The sequence below is a fragment of the Canis lupus genome, chromosome 5 (genome assembly GCF_048164855.1).
Source record: "Canis lupus baileyi chromosome 5, mCanLup2.hap1, whole genome shotgun sequence".
NCBI classification, from domain to species: Eukaryota; Metazoa; Chordata; class Mammalia; order Carnivora; family Canidae; genus Canis; species Canis lupus.
The window spans coordinates 51,721,955-51,743,184 of NC_132842.1; the positions used below are offsets into that span (position 1 = coordinate 51,721,955).

At 34.2% G+C, this 21,230-nt stretch overlaps 1 protein-coding gene across 5 annotated transcripts in view; it reads right to left on the reverse strand.

The window, feature by feature from the left end:
• ADAMTS6 (ADAM metallopeptidase with thrombospondin type 1 motif 6) overlaps positions 1 to 21,230 on the reverse strand; it is a 295,855-nt gene that overhangs the window by 94,085 nt on the left and 180,540 nt on the right. For all 5 annotated transcript variants that reach the window (XR_012031294.1, XR_012031295.1, XM_072826631.1 and 2 more), the window contains exon 12: positions 9,901 to 10,008. Coding sequence is in view for 3 of the 5 variants with exons in the window: in XM_072826631.1 (XP_072682732.1) it covers positions 9,901 to 10,008 (108 nt within the window). In the remaining 2 variants the exon portion in view is untranslated. The remainder of the gene's footprint in view (positions 1 to 9,900; positions 10,009 to 21,230) is intronic.

Consider the following 21,230-nt stretch of genomic DNA (forward strand, 5'->3'; position numbering starts at 1 on the left):
AACTTATTCTAGCAAAATATATCCTGAGAAGCAGGATAGCATGATGGTTGAGAACTGAGACCTGAATAGAAACTGAGATGCTGAGTAACTAATTTGACCTGTCTGCTCCTTAACTTCCTCATAAATAAAAAGCTAAATAATAATACAGCCTATAGCATGTGAGATTAAACAAAGATAATGTGAAGAACAGTACATAGGGAGTAGAAAGTTATCTGATACATGGAAAGAGTTCTGTAAATGTTAGTAACTGTTGGGTAAATTGCTTAAATTCTCTGGATCTCCATTTTCTTACCTATAAAATGGGAATAATAACACCATCCCTCTAGCAGGGCACATAAAGTGATTAGAACAATGGTAGTGTCATATTAGGCCTTCAGCAAAATTAGCTAATATCACTGTTAATATGGAATGCTCATATGTAGGAATGAGGCTTATGCAACTGCAGAGATCTAAATGTAGTGTGGACAGCATTTATAACCTTCCAAAATCCTGGAGAAAGCTAAGTTCCTGCCAGCCCTAGATGATGGTGCAGATACTGAATTCTTGGAAGGACACACAAATCTTCCAGAATGTGGAAAGCAATCAACAAGCACCCTTAGAAAGATAGGTTTCTCTCCACAGTGAATGATGCACATTTATCATCTCTTCCTATAGATGATGGCCCTGAGCATTTTTTAAAAAATTTCTTGTAAGAATTTTTAATACCCTTTATTTTAAAAAATTATCTAAATTAAAAAGACAAAACCAAAAATAGTTGGCCCATTTCTCCAAACCCTGGCAACCACCAAACTGTCCTCTATTATCTATGAAACTGATTTTTAAAAATACATATATATTTAATTTAATACATTATATTAATAATATAATATATTAATAATCAATACATAGCATTATATAGCAATAATGGGCTATTTAAATTTAATTAAAATTTGAAATTTAGTTCTTCAAACCCAATGGCTACATTTCCAGAGCTCCAAAGCCACACGAGGTTAGTGCCCACTATAGTGGACAGAGTAGATAAAGAACATTTCATCATCACAGAATGTTCTATTAGAAATGTTGAATGTCTACAACAGCATCTAACGTAGTAAAAAAACAACAAAAATTTATTGAACGAATGAGTTCATTACTTAAACTACAGAATTCTGTGTTCTATTCTGGTTACTGCAAGTAAGGAAAGAAATAGAGATACTGGAGGAAAAAAAAGTCAAATTCATCTTTGTTTCCATGGTAGTTGCATTCAGCCAATTTTCAGTATTTGTAACAAGATAAAAGAATTTTTATTTATTTTTAAGAGAAGTTCTGGGGGGATCCCTGGGTGGCTCAGCGGTTCAGTGTCTGCCTTTGGCTCAGGGTGTGATCCTGGAGTCCTGGGATCAAGTCCCGAGTCGGGCTCCGGGCATGGAGCCTGCTTCTCCCTCTGCCTTGTGTCTCTGCCTCTCTCTCTCTCTCGCTCTCTCTCGGTCTATCATGAATAAATAAATAAAAATCTAAAAAAAAAAAAAAAAGAAGTACTGGGTGATTATCATTTGTCCAAAAAAAATTAGGCAAGAGGGGGACTGGGGTGGCTCAGTCTGTTAACCATCTGCCTTGGGCTCAGGTCATGATCTCAGGGTCCTAGGATTGAGTCTCACATCAGGCTCCCTGCTCAGCTGGTCCCTCTACATGTGCTGTCAAATAAATAAATAAAATGTTTTTACAAAAATTAGGCAAGAGAAAGTAAAAATTTGCCTATAAGGCAGAACATTTTTTTTTTTTTTTAAGATTTTATTTATTTATTCATGAGAGACACACAGAGAGAGAGGCAGAGACACAGGCAGGAAGAAGCAGGCTCCACTCAGGGAACCCGACGTGGGACTCAATCCCAGGTCTCCAGGATCGGGCCCTGGGCTGAAGGCAGCGCTAAACCACTGAGCCACCTGGGCTGCCCAAGGCAGAGCATTCTGACTTCAAGTCTAATAAATATTAATGTAGGACATTGAGAAAGATAATTAGTTTTATGAAAATTACCATGAAGGAAAAAATCTTTCTGTCCAAGGTGGTGAACCAGAGACAGTTGGCTGAACTGATAAAACAGTATCAACCCTGGGAGCAGGGCTACTGATAATAAAATACACTTGAGGGAGAGAATATTTTAGCTAACAGTTTATGGCTTACTTAATTGATTTTGAAGACCACTATTTGTATATTGATATACCAATTGTGTTAGGACTTCACCTATACAAAAGTCACAATTTGGGCCAAATAATCTCCAGTTTCACATTTTTGTTATTACAAGTAGCTGTGTATAATATGTATGCCTGCACTTATTTTCCTATGGGAATAGCTGAGCAATGTATTACTGACCAGCAATTACTGATTTTGTTCCCCCTAGTTTCAATTAATGACAACACTTAAAAAAATGCCAAATCTTAAAATTTACCATTTCAAGTTGGAAATTTAGCATTTTTGATGTAAAATAATATTAAAATTTGATTTTACATTTATTTTATACAATCACAGAGCTGCATCTAAAAGCTCAGAGAGATTTTGAAATTCATGTGGTCTAAGTGCTTCATTTTTTCATGGAAGAAACCAGAACCTTAAGGAGGCTGACTTGCCCAAAGTCACTTACTGGCAGAAAAAGGATTATCTGTCCAAAAATACACAAAAATCAGTGGGGAAAAAAACAATGTAGGAGTAGGATTATGCATTTGAAGTATATTAGAGTATTAAAGTATACTGGACTATATTTATTTCATAAAATACAAAATAACACTGGAGATAAAAACTCTTAGTGTACTGCTACATGTTATTTCAGATTTCTTTGAGTATTTTTATAATTTATAGATAAGACTTTTTTTGCATTTTTCAGGGGACAGAGAAATGGTGAAGGCCATAAGAATATTGAATGACAAAAAAAAAAAAAAGAATATTGAATGACATAGGTTCCAAAATATTTTATAATATTGTTATAGATGTTTCTGGGATGCTCACAAAATGCAGTACAGGGAGAGAAGTTACATAAGTTCTCTTGCTTTCCTTTTAAAACGTATTCTTAAGGTAAAAAACAAACAGTATTCAGTTTGTAGGATGCTCCTCGGTTCTCATCATCAATTAACATCTACATTGCAGTAGTATTTCATAAGTGGCTTGCTAGAACCTTTTATTGCATAAATTCCTGCTATTGGATTATACCTATTCCATGGAGTTATAATGTAATAGACAATTGTATGAGAAAAGTTAAATAACAAATATTAATGGCTAAAAAATGAAGAACTCAAAATTGTATTATAAGTATCAGTCATCTAGCAGTTGACAAGAGACTAGTGTCTAGCTTAATAACCAGTTAACAACTTAGACAACAAGTAAATTCAGTCTATGTAGTCTGTTTTATAAAACTGAGTTCTTATTCTAGCAATCAATATCCATGGTCCAAAGCAAGTGATTTTCTTTTTTCAGATTCCCTAATTATAAGATGGGTACTAACTTTAGTTTTTAAATCCAATGTGGTTTGGATTAGGACAACTTTAAAAATTAGTCTATGCAGACATGCCTTCAAAAAATTATAAATCTACCAAAGGACTTGGTTGATATTGATCTCTGGCAAAACAGTCTTTTGAGCTTTGTTTAGTTTCCCTCTACTTTATACTTAAGTAAAGGACATCTTTCGGATTCTTGTTATTTCTCTGCTCCAGCACAGGTAAGTATCTTGATGTAGTACATGATTTTAGAGAAGAAACTTATTTAACTTAATAATAAATGCTTTTAAGGAACCTCCAGGGAACTTTATGTGGATCAAGTTATTGGAGACAATTTTCTAGATTATTACATGAATCGATATACACCAAGATTTTAACGTAAGTCATAAGTAATATAATTAGATTACACAAAATAAAGCAACTTGAGGTATATAAATCCTGTAAGCACATAAAGCTGAGAATTTTGAGTGCCGTATTTTCTACTTTTCTTATTTTTTTTCCATCTGAAGTTGCTGAACCCATAAAAGCTCTATTTCTACAGGCACAGAATTTTACTTAATTTCTTAAACTGCAGAAGTTAAATATTCAGATGGAGACAAGTTTCCTTTATCCTCAAAAATTATATCCAATCTAGTGATTTAGGACTATTCTAAGTATCAGTCTTGTTACTTCAGCCTAAATTTTCTAGATAAATTGGGTAAATTTGGCCTTCTTTTTGCTAATTCAGATATGCTAAACCAGATTCGGACAGGTGATAGAAGTGAAACTATCACATTTCAAAAATAAAATCTCATATTGCTCATTCTTGTTTTTCACATTCCTTCTAAATAAAATAAATATGTTATTAAAACTATCTAGAAAGATGATACATTCCAGTGAGGCTTTAAAAGTTTTCTTAAGAAACACTTACCCATTAATAATCAACATCCTTTGATATTAGACCACTCAATTTCATGATCTACATAGGGAATTATGTTCAAACAAGATAATATTACAAATCAAACAATCTAAATGAGAATTTGTCAGAATTCCACAAAGCAAAATTTCAACATGAGTATAGACATTATTTTTAAATATATATAATATATATATTTTTAGTAAGAATCATTTTAGGATGTGATTATGGTACATCTTGTACCATAGCCAGCACTTTGGGTCCAGCCAGCATCTGGAATGAGAGACCTCTAAGGAAATCCTAAGATTTTGAGGGAAGTGATTTTGGTGATTCAATATGGAACATTCTTCCCAAGTCAGAAAAACTGAGAGTTGGAGCATAGCACTATTAAAAGCTTTATCTTTCTGCTGTGCAGGTGCAGGAATGCAAAAGCTTATTTCAGCCCAAATTCTAAATCAGAACTTGTCATCCCATACTATTTAAATTTCTAGAGCAATTGAAAGGACTATTCTTTTTTCACTTCCTGTGTTTATAGTTTGGGACCCAGTCAAAACAGAATATATTTTACTCTTAAGTGAATTAAGATCTAGGGCTGCAAATGTCCTATTTACATATCTAGTGCTTTCAAAGGGTATATAATAATCCTATTCTAATACAGTCCTATGTCTCTCCCATGCCAAGATTATTAGGAATCAGTGTTAAGTATGAATAGGCCTAAATTCTGGGCTATATCTCTAACTGGTCTTGTAGAATCATTAAATCAGCATTTTGGCAATAAACCAAGTATTGGAAACTATTTTGGTCACCATCAGAGCTTGCAAAGATTGAGTTTTGATTTTCCTTAATGTCCTGTTCAGTAACAATGCCAACACTACTATCAGAGTTTTTACAGTCTAAACCGTTGTTTATTATTTTATCACGTATGGCATCCCTCTGATTCCTGTCCAAAGAGCTATTGTTGATGCCACGACTAAGGAAAGTTCTTTTGGCTGAAAGCTATATTGATTGATTTGTAGGAGTGTGACCTGTGGATGCACAGTACCAGCGCACCGTCTGGGCTCATCAAATTTCCTCCTTTGGTTAATGCTACTGTCCCTGAGCACATCCATTCTGACCATATGGTTCTTATTCAATACTTGAATGGCTTATTCAGGCAAACATCCAATGGCTGTAATAGCGATGTCAGACCCCCCAGGACTCACGCAAAGATCAGTTTTTAATTTTTTGGCCATATTTCTTACTCCATCTGCTAAATGTGCATGGAACAGTTCCCATACTTACATGGAACATTTGTGGAACTGCGCCCCCGGGCAGGAATCCCATATCTTTTGCAGCCAGAGTTTGACGAGATCATTGTGGATCCAGTCCTCTGGATATGTCTATGCTATCACTTGAGCAATATTTCTCCCCTCCCCTGACCTTTTTTTTTTTTTTTTTTTCTTTTTAAAGGATTTATTCAAAACACAACGAACAGCTTTGGTTTTATCTTGCTGGCTAGACAGGATGCAGGTTTTTTTCTTGTTCCTTCTGAAGACAGTAGTTTTGAAATTCAAAGTTAAGATCAGAGGCCAGTCATGGGTATTCCATTCATGTTTCTGAGACACACAAACTTATGCTTACACTCTTTGATGTTCGTTAGTGCCAGTTAAGACAGTCTGGTGAAGAATTTCCTGCCTATCATCCAAGGTTGGAAAATAACAATGAAATGAATGATGATGCTCTAGTAACATACACTGGCACCTTCCCTCTGAAGAAGCCCACAAAAAGCTCTACTGAGATATTATTTTGTTCTATCCTCACAAGATCTCTACAAATGTAGAAATAGACCTCTCTCATTTTAAAGTAGAGATTCGTTATTTTGCCAGTTGTAACACAATTGTATATTCTTTCTTCAATGTTATGCCCACAGTGCTTTCTGACTGTAATTCCTGAGATAACAAATCATTACAGGTAGGTATGTGAAAATTTCACTTAGTATTAAAGGGTTCAATACATTGTCACCCCCAATCTCAGGTTCCGAGACTGTGACAATAAAAATTTGCTTTTTTCTCTGCAATTTCCCATCTGAAGGTAAAGTAAAATCAGAGGCAGTATAGAGGGGCAAAAGTTTCAACTTTGGAATTAGAAAGACCCATCCTAGAGTCTCAGCTCTGCTTTTAAATTGCTTTGCAATCTTAGGCTTTCAAGTCTTACTCTCTTCATCTGTAAAATGGGGTTAAAACAGTACTTACCTCATGGGAATTTTGCCAATACTAAATAGAACAAATATGTGCCTTGCACAGTGTAAGTACTTTAAAATTTTTCATTGTCATCATCATGATCATCATGGTTACTAGTAATGGGCAACTATATTTTAATGCCACACAAAGTTGACTAGACCAAGCAAAATTGCTACTTTGTGTCACTGACTCTTCGCATGGCTATTTTGGTTGGAGTTCTAGTTTAATTTCTTTTTTTTTTTTTTTTGAGTTCTGTTTTAATTTCCAAACAGATAAAGCCTTAAGAGGAAAATCTGCATTTGGCAACTGTAAACATGCTTCCTTTTTAAGGAAAAAAAAATAACTGAAATCGACAATAAATATTCATAAATAAATAACATGGCAAGTTCAGTTAGTATAAAATAAATAAAAAATAAAGAATGGCTCAGGTCTCATTTCTAGTTCTTTGTATTTTTTCCCCTTAAACTTGTAGGTTGATCTAGTACTTTGAAAGCCTTTTCATAAACTCACTGTTAATAACAGAGATAGTTTGAGGGTCTTCTCATAGCACTCTGCCCTTTTCTTTTCTACGAGTCTGCTACATATTCGTTCTTTTCATTCACTCATTTAAGTTTCGTTAGTGACTTTCCTAAAGCTGTCTGTTGATCTTCCACGTCTCTGAAAGAATGGCTAACATTTGTTTTGTAGATCAATTTTATTTATTTGTTTGTTTGTTTGTTTCAAGTAGGTTCTACACCTAGCATGGAGCCCTGTAGATTAATTTTGGATGGTGAAATCTAACATATTGACTATATGAAACTATGATGTTGTGGATGTTGAATGCTCTCTTGGCACACAAACTTAGCTACACTTACAAAGTTCTTAAATAGTCTTTCTTGGAACCTAAGATGTTCTGTTGAGGTATGTCAGAAGCTGACAAGGGTCCACGGACAGGGTGAGGAGGTAGGCAAGGAGTTCTTTTAGCAAGAGTATATCCATTGTTTCAAATATATATATCAGAATTCTGTAGACTTTGTTTGAAGAAAGCATTTAGAGATCAAAAAGTTGACAACCATTAACTAAGATTAAGAATGTGAATCTCGGGCAGCCCGGGTGGCTCAGCGGTTGGCGCTGCCTTCAGCCCAGGGCGTGATCCTGGAGACCTGGGATCGAGTCCCACGTCAGGCTCTCTGCATGGAGCCTGCTTCTCCCTCTGCTTGTGTCTCTGCCTCTCTCTCTCCTCTCTGTGTATTCTCATGAATAAATAAATAAAATCTTAAGAAAAAAAAAAAAGAATGTGAATCTCTGGGGTGCCTGGATGGGTCAGTTGGTTAAGTGTCTACCTTCAGCTCAGGTCATGATCCTGGGGTCCTAGGACTGAGCCCCACATGCTCCTCCCTGCTCGTGCTTTTTCTCACTCTCTCTCTCTCTCTCAAATATATAAATAAAATCTTTAAAAAAAATGTGAATCTTTAGGGATGTCTGGCTGGCTTAGTCAGAAGAGCATGCCACTCTTGATCTAAGGGTTGTGAGTTGAAGCCACATGTTGAGTGCAGAGATTACTTAAATAAACTCTAAAAACAGAATGGGAATCTTTAGAAATCAAATATGTTTTTGCCCCATTTTATTCACTTTCTCTTGTCTGTCCTTATTTGTGTGTATGCACACAAATATAAAAGTATTATATCTCTGTTTATCTAAATTTAAATTCAATACTGTTAGCTTTAATATTATTGAGAGTTTTTTCTTGGTATTCCTCAAAATTGTCTGTAATTTCCCCCCCAAAATATCACCTCTCTTACACATGTGCAAATAGCTGTAAGATATAACATTTGGGGATTCTACTATTAAGCACAAATGATAAGATATTAAATATGTATCTACACATAAATGATTAGTGGGATTGAGCTATATGTTTTCAGATAGATAGCCACTATTAATGGTTTCTTTACTTGAAATGATTATATATTTTATATAATTTATAATTTATATAATTTATAGATTATATAATTTATAGATTTTATAATTTATAGATTATAATTTATATATATAATTTATAGAATTTATAGTGTTTAAAAGAATGAATTCTTTATGCTTGGGATTTAAAAATAAAGTAAAATAAAGAGTCATCAGGCTTAGCGATAGTATTATTCTAGGCAAAAAGAAACTGTGGCCCATGGACTAGATCACAAGAATAATAATCAATCAGGGGCAAATAAAGAAAGGGATTCTCACCGTAACTTTCTCCCCTCACTATTATGTATTTCTTCTAAGTACAGATTGATGTAAATTGCTACTTCTCGTTGACAAGAACTGCTGACTCCAAAATAAACCTAGACTGTTGTTTCAAGAATGCAGTTCTTAATATTTTCTATTACTTCAGTGAAAAAAAAAAAGAAAGAATTTTTGGTAGTGTGTGAAGGTCTCTGTATTTTTATTGGCTACTTACAAAGTCTCAAAAAAAGATCCCTAATCCTTTAAAAATGACCCTATCAATTCATACATTTAGCACAATTTACCAACATTTCCAAACTCAGCATGGAAAAGCCATCAACATGGCACTAGGTCACGGGTCCTGAATGAAGCCGTCAGCAAGGATTAATAAAACTATGACAGCTGCCCAAAAGCTTTCATTCTTTTATTTAAACATCAGATTGCAAACTGAAATTCAGTGTAATCTTTGTTGAAAGTACCCCAACTAACATGGAAGAATTTAGAAATGAGAACAGAAGACAGTAGTAGCTATTATTATAAATTTAGTAGGCAGCAAATAAATTCTAGAATTCATATTTATAGCAATTCCTAAAGAATTTCAGAAATAGTATAAACTATTCTTATCCTTTTGAACAATTCTTAATAATGATATTTTTTCGAAAACTAGACCAATGAAACTAATATTATTTAGCTATAATTCCTATGCTCAGTAAATTGTCTGATCATTCCTCCAATACTTGCCCTTTCTCTTATATTGTAATTTTAAAATAAACTCTAGTTTGACTCTAGTAATAAAATATATTTGTGGGTCACATAATTTTCCTGAGAATTATTTATCAAAGAAACATAAACTTATGTGACTAAACAGACCATATTATATGACAAGATTATTGTTGGATTTTCTGTTCAAATATATACATATATGCACAGAAAGGTGTAACTGAGCCAGAATAATCATCACTGTAATTTCCTAAACATAGCAGATGCACAGATGTCAATCTGTGCCAATTAACTCATTAGGCTAGATATCTACTATTTTCTCATGCATGATTTCCTAGTAGTTGAATACCAACACCAGAAATGGATCAATTTAGTCTACTTGTCAAATAGATAATAAATCATTTGAGCTTACCCCCTTTTCAATATTCCCAGTTTGACAGAGTGTTCCTTCAGCTGCAGGAATACTGTTGGTGACACAGCGGTTGCTTTTGCTGAGACACCAGAGCTCTCTACACACTTCCTAGGAAAGAAGGCAAAAAGCAAGTTGATCAGAAGTAGAGACTAAAATCACGTCCACTTCTTCCATAAAATATACCTATGTGCACTCGGCATTACTTTACTAAGACATCCCAGGTGTTTTCCTGCTGTTAAAGCATAAGAGATGAAAATTTTGGAAGGAGATTCTTATGCAAGATGTGTTACCCATTTGCAGAATCACTTAAATAATTTTCTTTATAATTCTTATTTTAGTGGATAAAGAATATCTTAGTTTTTATTAGAATATTTATTTTATTTTATTTTTTTAAAAAGATTTTATTAATTTATACACAGAGAGGAGAGAGAGAGGCAGAGACACAGGCAGAGGGAGAAGCAGGCTCCATGTAGGAAGCCTGATGTGGGACTCAATCTCGGGTCTCCAGGATCACGCCCTTAGCCGAAGGCAGACGCTCAACCGCTGAGCCACCCAGGCGTTCCCCCACTAGGATCTTTGAAAAGTACTGTGCAGAAATTTCACTGAAACACTGGTGCCTCTGGCTCACTCAGTCAGTAGAATATGCAACTCTTGATCTCAAGGTTGTAAATTCAAGGCCCATGTTGGGTATAGAGATTGCTTAAAGATAAAATCTTTAAAAAAGAATGTTTTTTAAAAAAGAAATTTCATTACTATAGAAGAGTACAGAGAACGAATGAATATGTAGAAAATGAATTTACTACTCTTAAGAATATACAATAGTACAAACTTATCAATTACTAATAAAGTGTTACCAAGTAGATGAATTCCTAGATATATTGTAATATTCAAAGACCATTTTAAAAAGAAAAAAAAGGGGATCCCTGGGTGGCTCAGCGGTTTGGCGCCTGCCTTTGGCCCAGGGCGCGATCCTGGAGTCCCGGGATCGAGTCCCACATCGGGCTCCCGGCATGGGGCCCGCTTCTCCCTCCTCCTGTGTCTCTGCCTCTTTCTCAATCTCTGTGTCTATCATGAATAAATAAATAAATAAATCTTTTAAAAAAATAATAATAAAAGAAAAGAAAAGAAAAGAAAGAAAAAGAAAAAAAGAGACCACAGGTATGGGCAGTGACTAATTTCTAAAATTCATATACACCTAAAGAACAATCTAGCAATGCTTTTTTGCAGATCATCAGTGTAGCCCACCTGCATGGAAGGAAATGTGGTTTTGAACAAATGCTGCTCTTTATGTGTCATTTTCAAAACAGACATATTTCAGATGTTGTTTGGAGCTGTCCTGTCCTCTTTACTATGATTTCTCATTATCCTACTTTAGCATGGGAGAATTAAAACACTTACTATAATATTGGCAATATAAAAATACTTTAGCTTGTTCATACCATATTAATTTGTCAAATTTTGAAATAAGCTGTCTAACATGTCCCTAAGTATTTTAAGTAACAGGAAAAAAAAAACCTGCTTTGAAGAAAATACTCAAATTTTTTAGTTTCTTTTTATTTATGATCACCAACTGGCATCATTACCAATAATACAAGTTTTTAAGTTAAACTAGAACCATGTAGTACAAAATATATATTTGCAATAAAAATATACTAATCTGGAGTGTGAAGATAAATTTATGTATGACATTCACTTTTATTGCTTCTATTCCCCAACTGCTCTTTTTACTCTCAAAATATCATTATAAAAAACGTATGTCATATAAACACAATTCAGAAATAAAGCAGTAACATTTTAAATTCACTGGTTCACTGTTCCTACAAATGGAAACGCCCTACAGGGTATAACACTGAGCAGATCTCTTTGGGCTCCTCTTTACGATGCTCCCTTCCACCCCGCACAAAAGGAGACATAGAATTTCCATTAATTTTTTTTTAAGATTAATTATTTGAGAGAGAGAAAGTGCACATATAAGTGGGTGGGCTTGGAGGGACACCAAGAGAGGGAGAAGCAGACTCCCCACTGAGCAGGGAGCCCCACTTGGGGCTGGATCCCAGGATCCCAAGATCATGACCTGAGCCAAAGGCAGATGCTTATCCAACTGAGCCACCCAGGTGCCCCTCTATTAGGCTTCTAAAATGTTTCTGAATAAATCTACTCGATATCTACTTTAAATTCTATTTGGAGAATTATTGAGCTAGAAGAGAGTTAAAACATTATAAAAGAAAAACAACATGTACTTGTAGATCATAATATAAACATAATTTTCCTGTTCTTACAACTTAATTTACTGCAAATTCTACTTTCTTTCAAAGTTTCAGTTTCTGTTTTATGACTATAAATAACTATTTTAGTGTTCCTTTCCTATAGGAGATGGTTTCTTAATATATATGTTCCTAAATATATTATTTCAGTTTGATATTAGAAAAACAGTAGTACTAACATTTTAGGGTCTTAAAATACTATCCCATACATCAAAAACACCCATATTCAAAGAGAAACTGTGTTCGCTAAAACAGAGAAGCATTGCTTAAAAAATGTATTAAGAGATTACAAAAAAAAAATCCATAATCCTGGACTATACTACTGATCTTTTATGATTTTATTAGGTCTAAGTCTTAACTTTAGACAGAAGTAAAAGAAGCCTGAAGTTTAGATACACTGTGAAATGAAAATTCTATCATTGAATGGGAAAATGTTCAAAGCATCTATTAGGAAAACATACTACTATGAGGTCAACTTACAAAAACTTTTTTCCAAAAGTGCCTTGAAAATCTCTACCCAAAACAGCAAATGCTCAAGATATTTTTTCAAAGCTTTAATCTCAAGATTCATAGTACAGCCCTTGATAGAGCCTTATTATCCTATAGAGAATAACACATTTTGAAAGGTAGATTCCCACTGCTAAGAGAACTTTATTACCTAGTGGGCTCCTGGGGATTGGAATTTTGCTAGGGCATTAACTTCCCACAAATTACTGTTTGAAGCATGAGACTGTAAATTTATGTAGAGGAAATACTCCCAAGATGTAAAACTAGTCTCAGAAAAGGCTCTGAAGATTTTTCAAATATATCTCTTATCTAGAATGTCAGCTTGAATAATAAAGATCATGACATCTCAATTAAGATTTCCCAAGATAAAAAAAATTCACTTAAAAGATAGAAACTAAGAAAATCTTATTTTATACTAAGATAGCAAGAGGTACACTTCCTGAAAGAACTTGAGAATACTTTCTTCTTTTTAAAAAAGATTTTAATTTATTTAATTTAGAGAGAGAGAAAGTGCATGCATGAGTTGGGAGGAGGGGCAGAGAGGGAGGAGGGGAGAAGGAAAGAACCTCAAGCAGAATCCCTCCTGAGCACAAAGCCCCACATGGGGTTCAATCCCATGACTCAGAGATCACAACCTGAGCCCAAACCAAAAGTCAAATGCTTAACCGACTAGGCCACTCAGGCTCCCGGAGAACATTTTCATACATTCCAAAATACTCTTCTTTAAACTGTTGGATCCTAGAACATGGATGATATATTTACAGAGGTATATGCATAGGTATATCAGTTGCCAAATAAGCATCCTAAGTTAGGTCCCAAGTTTTTCACTAATAAGTTAAATGCATTCTGAAATTTTTTGGCTCCTAGGGAATTTGTATAACCACCATCATATTAGATGGATTAATATTCCTACATAAAATAAATAACATAGAGTATAGTTAGTGAGATAGATTGATGATTTTTGACTACCCGCCAGCTTGGCTCTAGAAAAACATAGTTCTCTTTCAGATACTCCTAATTTTTTACAGGAGAAGTTAAGATTTATTAAGATTATTTTATAACTTCTATGAACTAATAAACTATTGCCTGTGTTAGGGAGATTCCTTTCTCTAACCCTACTCTCTAGGAGAAATTTTGGTCTCTGTGCTTGCTCTAGAGTTTAAGGAAGGTGAGGGAAGTCATCAACAGTCTTCACTAAGGGAAATTTCTGTTACATGACACTGAAAATTGGAAATGGACTCTCTCATTTCTTGGGCTCAACTTGTAACCAGTTGGGAGGATTGCCTGGATAAAACAAAACATTATTTCCCATTCATTCAATAATACTTCTTGAGCGTCTACTATTCACCAGGCATTATATTATGAAAAAATAACACTATCAAAGAATTTATAGAAACCAGGGAGAAAGTAGGGTACAATCAGACATAGATTGGTACTGCTTTATGGAGTTTTCAATATTTGGCGACAAAATTAGAAGAGTGATATCAGTGTGGTTAGATTTTTTTCATGAAACTAAAATTTTTAATTTTAACAGACTCTTGTTATTTATTACTTTTTACTTTTTAGGTATGGTTCTTTTTTTACTTTTTAGGTGTCACAAAAGACTGTACAGTTCCTGAGGGCAGAGTGTATGTGTGTTAATGGCAGTCTTGACAAAATGTTTCTACTTGGCAAAATTAAAAGTTTGCATCCCTGAATCGGTTTGCTAATTTTCAGAGAGAAATTTTCCTGCATACAAAAACCTAAAAGCTTCTGAATCACGCACTGCCCAAAACTTGATAATCAGTGTTTTTTTTTTTAAACATATCGATACGTTGATCAACTCTTTCTTATGTTCCAGCACTATCTTCTGAATTCAATTTCTTTCTTCTTGACATGCATCCTTCCAGAGTGAATTTAGCAAGAGATTCTGGGATTTTTTTAAGATTGATTGATTGATTGATTGGTTTTAGATAGATAGAGGAGGGGGAAGGGACAGAAGGAGAGGGAGACAGAGAATCTCAAGAAGACTCCCTGTTGAGCACAGAGCCTGATGTGGGGCTCAATCTCATGACCTAAGATCATGAGCTGAGCCAAAATCAAGAGCTGGACATTTAACCGAATGAGCCACTCAAGTGCCCCAAAGGACTGTTGTTCTTCGTTTTTTAAAATTTATTTTACCCTCAATTTAAAAATATTTTAATTGAATATGGAATTCTAGGCTAGCATTTGTCTTATCTTAGCATTTGAAGGTACTAAGTTCATTGTTATCTGGACTCCATACATGGAGGCTGACTGAGAAATAATTTATCAGTCTAATCACTATTTCTTTGTGATGAAGTTTAGCTGCTTTCAAAAGTTTGTCTTTGCTATACTGCAGTAGCTAGGTGTCCTTTTATTTATCTACTTGGGGCTCATGCTTTGAATTTACATCTTTCTTTAATTCTGAAAAATTATTAGTTATATAATTTATATAATATATAATTATAGCTATATATTTGTGATGTATATATCACAAATATAATATATACTATATTATATATATTAATATATTATATTTTATAGCCAGAAAACTGCACTGTCAAATATATTATATTACTATAATATTATATATTAAGTTATATATAATATATATTATAATATCACAAATATTATATTTATATCTAATTATATATATAATTATAGTTCATTCACTTATATTGGATATTGTCATTCTAACCACCATGTCTATTAAGTCCTTTTCATATTTACCATTTATTCTTCCATTGGGGTGCTAATCTTTCTGCTTATTCACATCATGATGGATTGCTTCCTAATGTCTGTTATTTTCTTTTCAAGCTTATCTTCAGGGAACACTGTTTTTTGATGGAGCATCCTGTGCTTCATGAGTTGCTGAAGCTTTGGGCATTTGTTTCTATCATATACCCTAAGGTTTGACTCATTTTTTTTTGTTTCACTGGTTTTTGTGTTGATTTATTTGGTCAGCACCATGTATGGAGACCATACAAAGTCATACTCTGTTTTTTTTTTTTTTTTTTTTTTTTAAGATTTTATTTATTCATGAGAGACCCAGAGAGGGAGAGAGGCAGAGACACAGGAGGAGGGAGAAACAGGCTCCATGCCGGGAGCCTGATGTGGGACTCGATCCCAGGACTCCAGGATCGCACCCTGGGCCAAAGGCAGGCGCTAAACCGCTGAGCCACCCAGGGATCCCCTCATACTCTGTTCTTATGTGAGGCACAAGCCTAAAGCTTCAATTTCTCATGTGAGCTATTTTTTCCCCATCCAAAGCATAGGATAGACAATTGTCATTTCCGTTTCGCTATTCCTTCACAGTAGAAATGACCCTTACCTCATACCAGGCTGATGTCCCCTATTCTAATGCAGAAAACCTCAGCTTACCAGCTTGCCATTTGTTTTCTGTTTTTTTTTTTTTTTTAAGATTTTATTTATTTATTCATGAAAGACAGAGAGAGGGAGGCAGAGACACAGGCAGAGGAAGAAGCAGGCTCCATGCAGGGAGCCCAATATGGCACCTGATCCTGGGACTCCAGCCAGGATCATGCCCCAGGCCAAAGGCAGGCACTAAACCGCTGAGCCACCAAGGGATCCTGACCAGCTTGCCATTTGAACTTCAACTCCTCTCTGTTTCTGCCATGACCCTACCTTCCTTTTCTCGTTCTGATACACACAAGCTTTCTGTTGAAATGTAATAAATGCATTCTGTGAAAACCCCTGCATTGTGTAAAACTACTTATGAAGAAAACACAATTTATGGGGAAAATAGGGTTGGGGCAGACCAATGAAAACTTAGGTAATTTTATAGCCAGAAAACTTTGCACTGTCAAATCTTTGCATTTGATACCAGCACCCTAGTTGATCCTTTGTAGCCTTGAACCTGTAGCTTGTGATGCTTTCTCCTTAGAGACGTAAGTCTTTGAGGATATTTGCCTCCCATAGAGGTCATTTTCATAAAAATTAAAAAATTGGATTCAAGGCATAGCTTCTTTATCATTTTTTAAAAATAACACAAAGGATATATTATAGATTCTTCATTTGCCTTCATGATTTTAATAGATTATTTAAAGCTTTTGAGAATGGAGTCACTAAGTGATCTACTATGTCTAATAAAGACCCTTCTTTGGATTTGCAGGGTTTTTTCTATGAGACTTTCAATAATACCATTGATCTTTTCTTTGTGAGAAAGCTTACCTGGGCATCACATCATTATGCAATAGGAAACAATCATATATGGACAAATAAGACTTACGCGTAACACTGGCATCATTCTACAGTGTGTCAGTGTGTCAATACTCCTTAAAAGTATTCCATGATCTTCCAAGAGACAAGACTTAAAATATTGCTACTTATTTAAAATTTTAATACCAACTCCCAGACTTCTAGTCTATTTGAATTTTCAAATGAATGACACTGTTTGCAAATATTAACAATAAAAAATAGCAAATACAAATAATAATAAAAATACATATGAAGGTTGTAGTTTTAAAGTAATTTTTATAAAGTAAAATAATGTACCTGATATTTAGAAAACAATTTTGTAAAATACTGAACTAGGTCTTTGTTGATCAGAATAGAATAACTGATTCTTTTACACTCAAAAACTCTTTCAAAATAATAAGAGAAATTTAAATTATCTTTTCTAATGTTTTTATAACTATGTGTTTTCATAACTATAGCTCTTAAAAGATACTAAAAATACAAAGGAGAGCCCTTTAATTTACCTGTGAAAATTAAAATTAGCAGTTTACACAATGGGGAAAGAGATATAAAATTACCAAACCATTTTATAATGACTTTGTCAATATGAAAGTAAAACAGTATACAAAGAGAAAATGGCCTCTTTGTTGCTAGATGATTTTTAAAAAAAATTTTTTTTAAACAAATATAAGGATCATAGAAGAAACATATACACATTTTCTGCCCTTGAGAAACCCTAAATCCTATGCCATCTTGGGTCTTTAGTTCTGAATATGAAACATTTTCTTTGTCCTCATTACCCTATCAGTAAGTAACATCTCTCAACAGCTGTTTGCAATAAAGGATCCTGACGGCCAAAGGGGAGAGTAGAGCCTGAAGAGGTCAAAAAGGAGCATCAATGATTAGAAAGGTTACTTATCATGGTATCACACAAAGGAAAATTGAAAACCAACATATGGTGACCCCGTGGCCTGGCTCCAGGTGTTTAGTAGCCATCTGAAGAAAGAGAATAATGCACCCTTATTTCAGCTTTAAATAGGTTAATCCTGTTGTGTGGATAATTTAAATACAAGAGATCCTAGAAAGACATATATTTTTGTTATATATATGCATACAAATATATATATATATACTCACACACATATATTTAACAAAGAACTAATCTAGAAATGCAAGTTAAATAATTATCAATTTGAAGAGGTTAAAAAAATGATTAAAAAGTTTTGAAAAATATCTCTAAGAAGCAAATCCAAAGCAAAAACAAGTGATCTTTAAGAATACAAGTAATTATGGACCTAAAATTTTGGGTTGAAATTTAAGGGAAAATAAAAACAAAATCAATTTCTTATTAAACACATGCCTAATAAGCATATGTGTTTGGACTCCAAAAGAATATTGAATTGCTAAAATAATACCATGAATATTATTTCCATATCAAACCACACTGTAGAATATTTACACCACCTTAAAATCTGCAAGGAAAGTGGTTCTACAATCACCCTCAGTGCAACATTCCAACATTTAATAACTTGAAATTCTTCCTACTGCCTCATCTACAATCTCCCAGCTGTAAAAATTAAGACAACTGTGGTTTTTTTGCTCTTGCTAGGGAAGGAGAACAATTTGTTACCAGCTATCAAACTATAATAAATGTTCCAAAGTCTGAAGACAGTTTTAAGGCCAACATTTAGCCTCCTTTTTAATAGGCTACTCAAACTCTATTTCTTTAAACTTCCCTTATATGTACTTCTAAGTATTTCACTATCACCCTTTCCCAAGCTATCTGCATCTCTTAAAAAAAATTGGTAGGTAGCCAACAATTCCCTAAAAAGACTCATAAAGTCTCTTTATTAGAATGATTCTCAAGTAGAAAGCAATAATGACTTGAATCTTAACTAATTGGTGGTGATAAAATAATAAACAAAAGGGAGTAAGCATGAAAACATTAAAAACTTGAGTCTGAGAGACAAAATATGTCAGACTTTATTAAGTACTCTCCAGAAGGAGGATACCCTGATTAGACAAGTCAACTATCTTATCTTCAGCAGATTACTTTGCCTACAAATAGCTATATTTCAGGCAGATATAGCTTGATAGTATTCTTATTATAGTTATTAGTTGACATATTAATAAAAATAATTTATACCATCCTATATCTTAATTCTATGCTTACCAAATAAACTTTTGATAATTAATTGGCCTACTGAGTAGATTTCCTGAGGTGAGAAAATGTGTACACTTGAGGAGAGTTGACTGAATATCAACTGTACTTTGTTACTACAAATTAATAAATCCAGTTTTGTATATAAACATATATTCTTTGTGATCTTCCATTTCTAATATTAGATCCTAAAAATCTGCCATCATTTAAAGTGTGGAACAAAAAAGGCATACTTAACCACTTCTAGATTATTTTCTCATTAATCCTTAATATAACTAAAACACAGTGTATGCCCCAAACACATTTCCCCTGGAAAGATTTAAAACTAATGAGAAGGCTTAAAATTCCCAAAGTTGTGTCATATTTTCTCTTTGTATGTTCTGTATCCACCACAATACCCATGATTTTGCAAACTTCACATCAAAATTATTGAATTTCTATACACAAACACTTTCATATTAATCTCAGAGTTATGGTGTAGTACCTTCCAGTATGAAAAGCAAGGGCATTGCTACAAGGGAGTATCAACCGTGACAGAGCTGCTTTAAGTACTCTGTGTAGAATGTGTTTGGAGAGGAATAGAAAACAAGAGGGAAGAGGACATAGACCATTTTATATTAAGTCTTTGACTTTCTAATACGGTTTCTCTAGATCACAGAATTACATTTGTTTAGTAAGACACAATATGTCTTAGAAATCCTGTGATTTTCTGCACATCAATATCCTTCTTGGTCTCATTCATTGAAACACCTTCAATAATTACCCATTGCTCTTAAGATAAAAACCTAGAATTTTTAACACAGCCTATTAAGGTGCATACAGATTTGACTCCTAGCCTCCTTTTCTATCTCATTTATATGGTACTTGCTTTGAGAGCTACAGCAACACTAGCCTCTGGCAGCTCTTCAAATACACAAAAAAGCCACAGAGGTCTTCTCCCCACTATCTCTTCACCAGATAATTCTTCTCACTCATTTATTCAGCAAATATTTTGAGCTCATATTATAAGGCAGGCATCATGTAAACAGTCATGAATAAGGCAGGTGGGATTCCTACTCTTATGGAACTTATGTTCTATTATAATTGATCAGTTCACTCTTCCAACAAATATTTACTGAGCACCTATCATGAGCCAGGCTCTGTTCTATGTGTTAGGGAAATTAACAGGGAATGAAATTGGTAAAATCTCTGTGCCCAGGAAAAATCTAGTGGGAAAAGCAGACAAAAACAAGATGAATTAACAAAATATATAGTATGTTTAAAAATAATAAATGTTAAGGAGAGAAATAAAGAAAGGAAAATGACAGGAAGTGCACTTGTGCATGTGTATGTGCACATGTGCACACACAGATTTAGATAAAATTGCTAGGGGAAGCCTTACCTAGAAGATGACATTTAAATAATTATGAGTAATCCAATAGAATGATTATGGCTTGAAATGACTGCTATTTCAAGCATAATGTGAAAGAGAAAAGAGGTTAAAAAAGAGAAGGCTTTGTCTGTAGATTGACTGGACAGAGGTCTGTCTGAAGAGAAAATGCATTAGAGCTGAGACTGAAGGATGTGCATGAGCTTAGAATATCTTCAAATGCTCCCCAAATACAGATGACTTATATTTTCCTACAGCACTACCAGCATATCAACTATAGAGGAACGGTATCATGGATGACATAATTTATAGAAGAAAGGGAAATCCTTACTGAACGTTTGCCATGTGCCAGGTAAAGGTAAAACACTTTGCATGCTTAATGTACCTTTTGCCATCCAAAGTTTACAAGAACAAGTTGGCTGCTGTTCACTGGAAACAATGCCCAAGTAAAATCTATCAATAATTCAAGGTCATAGTAATAATGATAATAATAATAATAATAATAATAATAATAATAATAATAGGATAGTAATGAGCAGAATGTTATTTAAAATACTCTGTTTTGGGGCAGCCCAGGTGGCTCAGCGGTTTAGCGCCACCTTCAGTCCAGGGCCTGATCCTGGAGACCCGGGACCGAGTTCTGCATCGGGCTCCCTCCATGGAGCCTGCTTCTTCCTCTGCCTGTGTCTCTGCCTCTCTCTCTCTCTCTCTCTGTCTCTCTCTCTGTCTCTCATGAATAAATAAATAAATAATCTTAAAATATTCTGTTTCATTGTGAAACCTTGTATTAGATCATGTGTTCCCTTCTGGGATTCAGAATACATGGTTCATT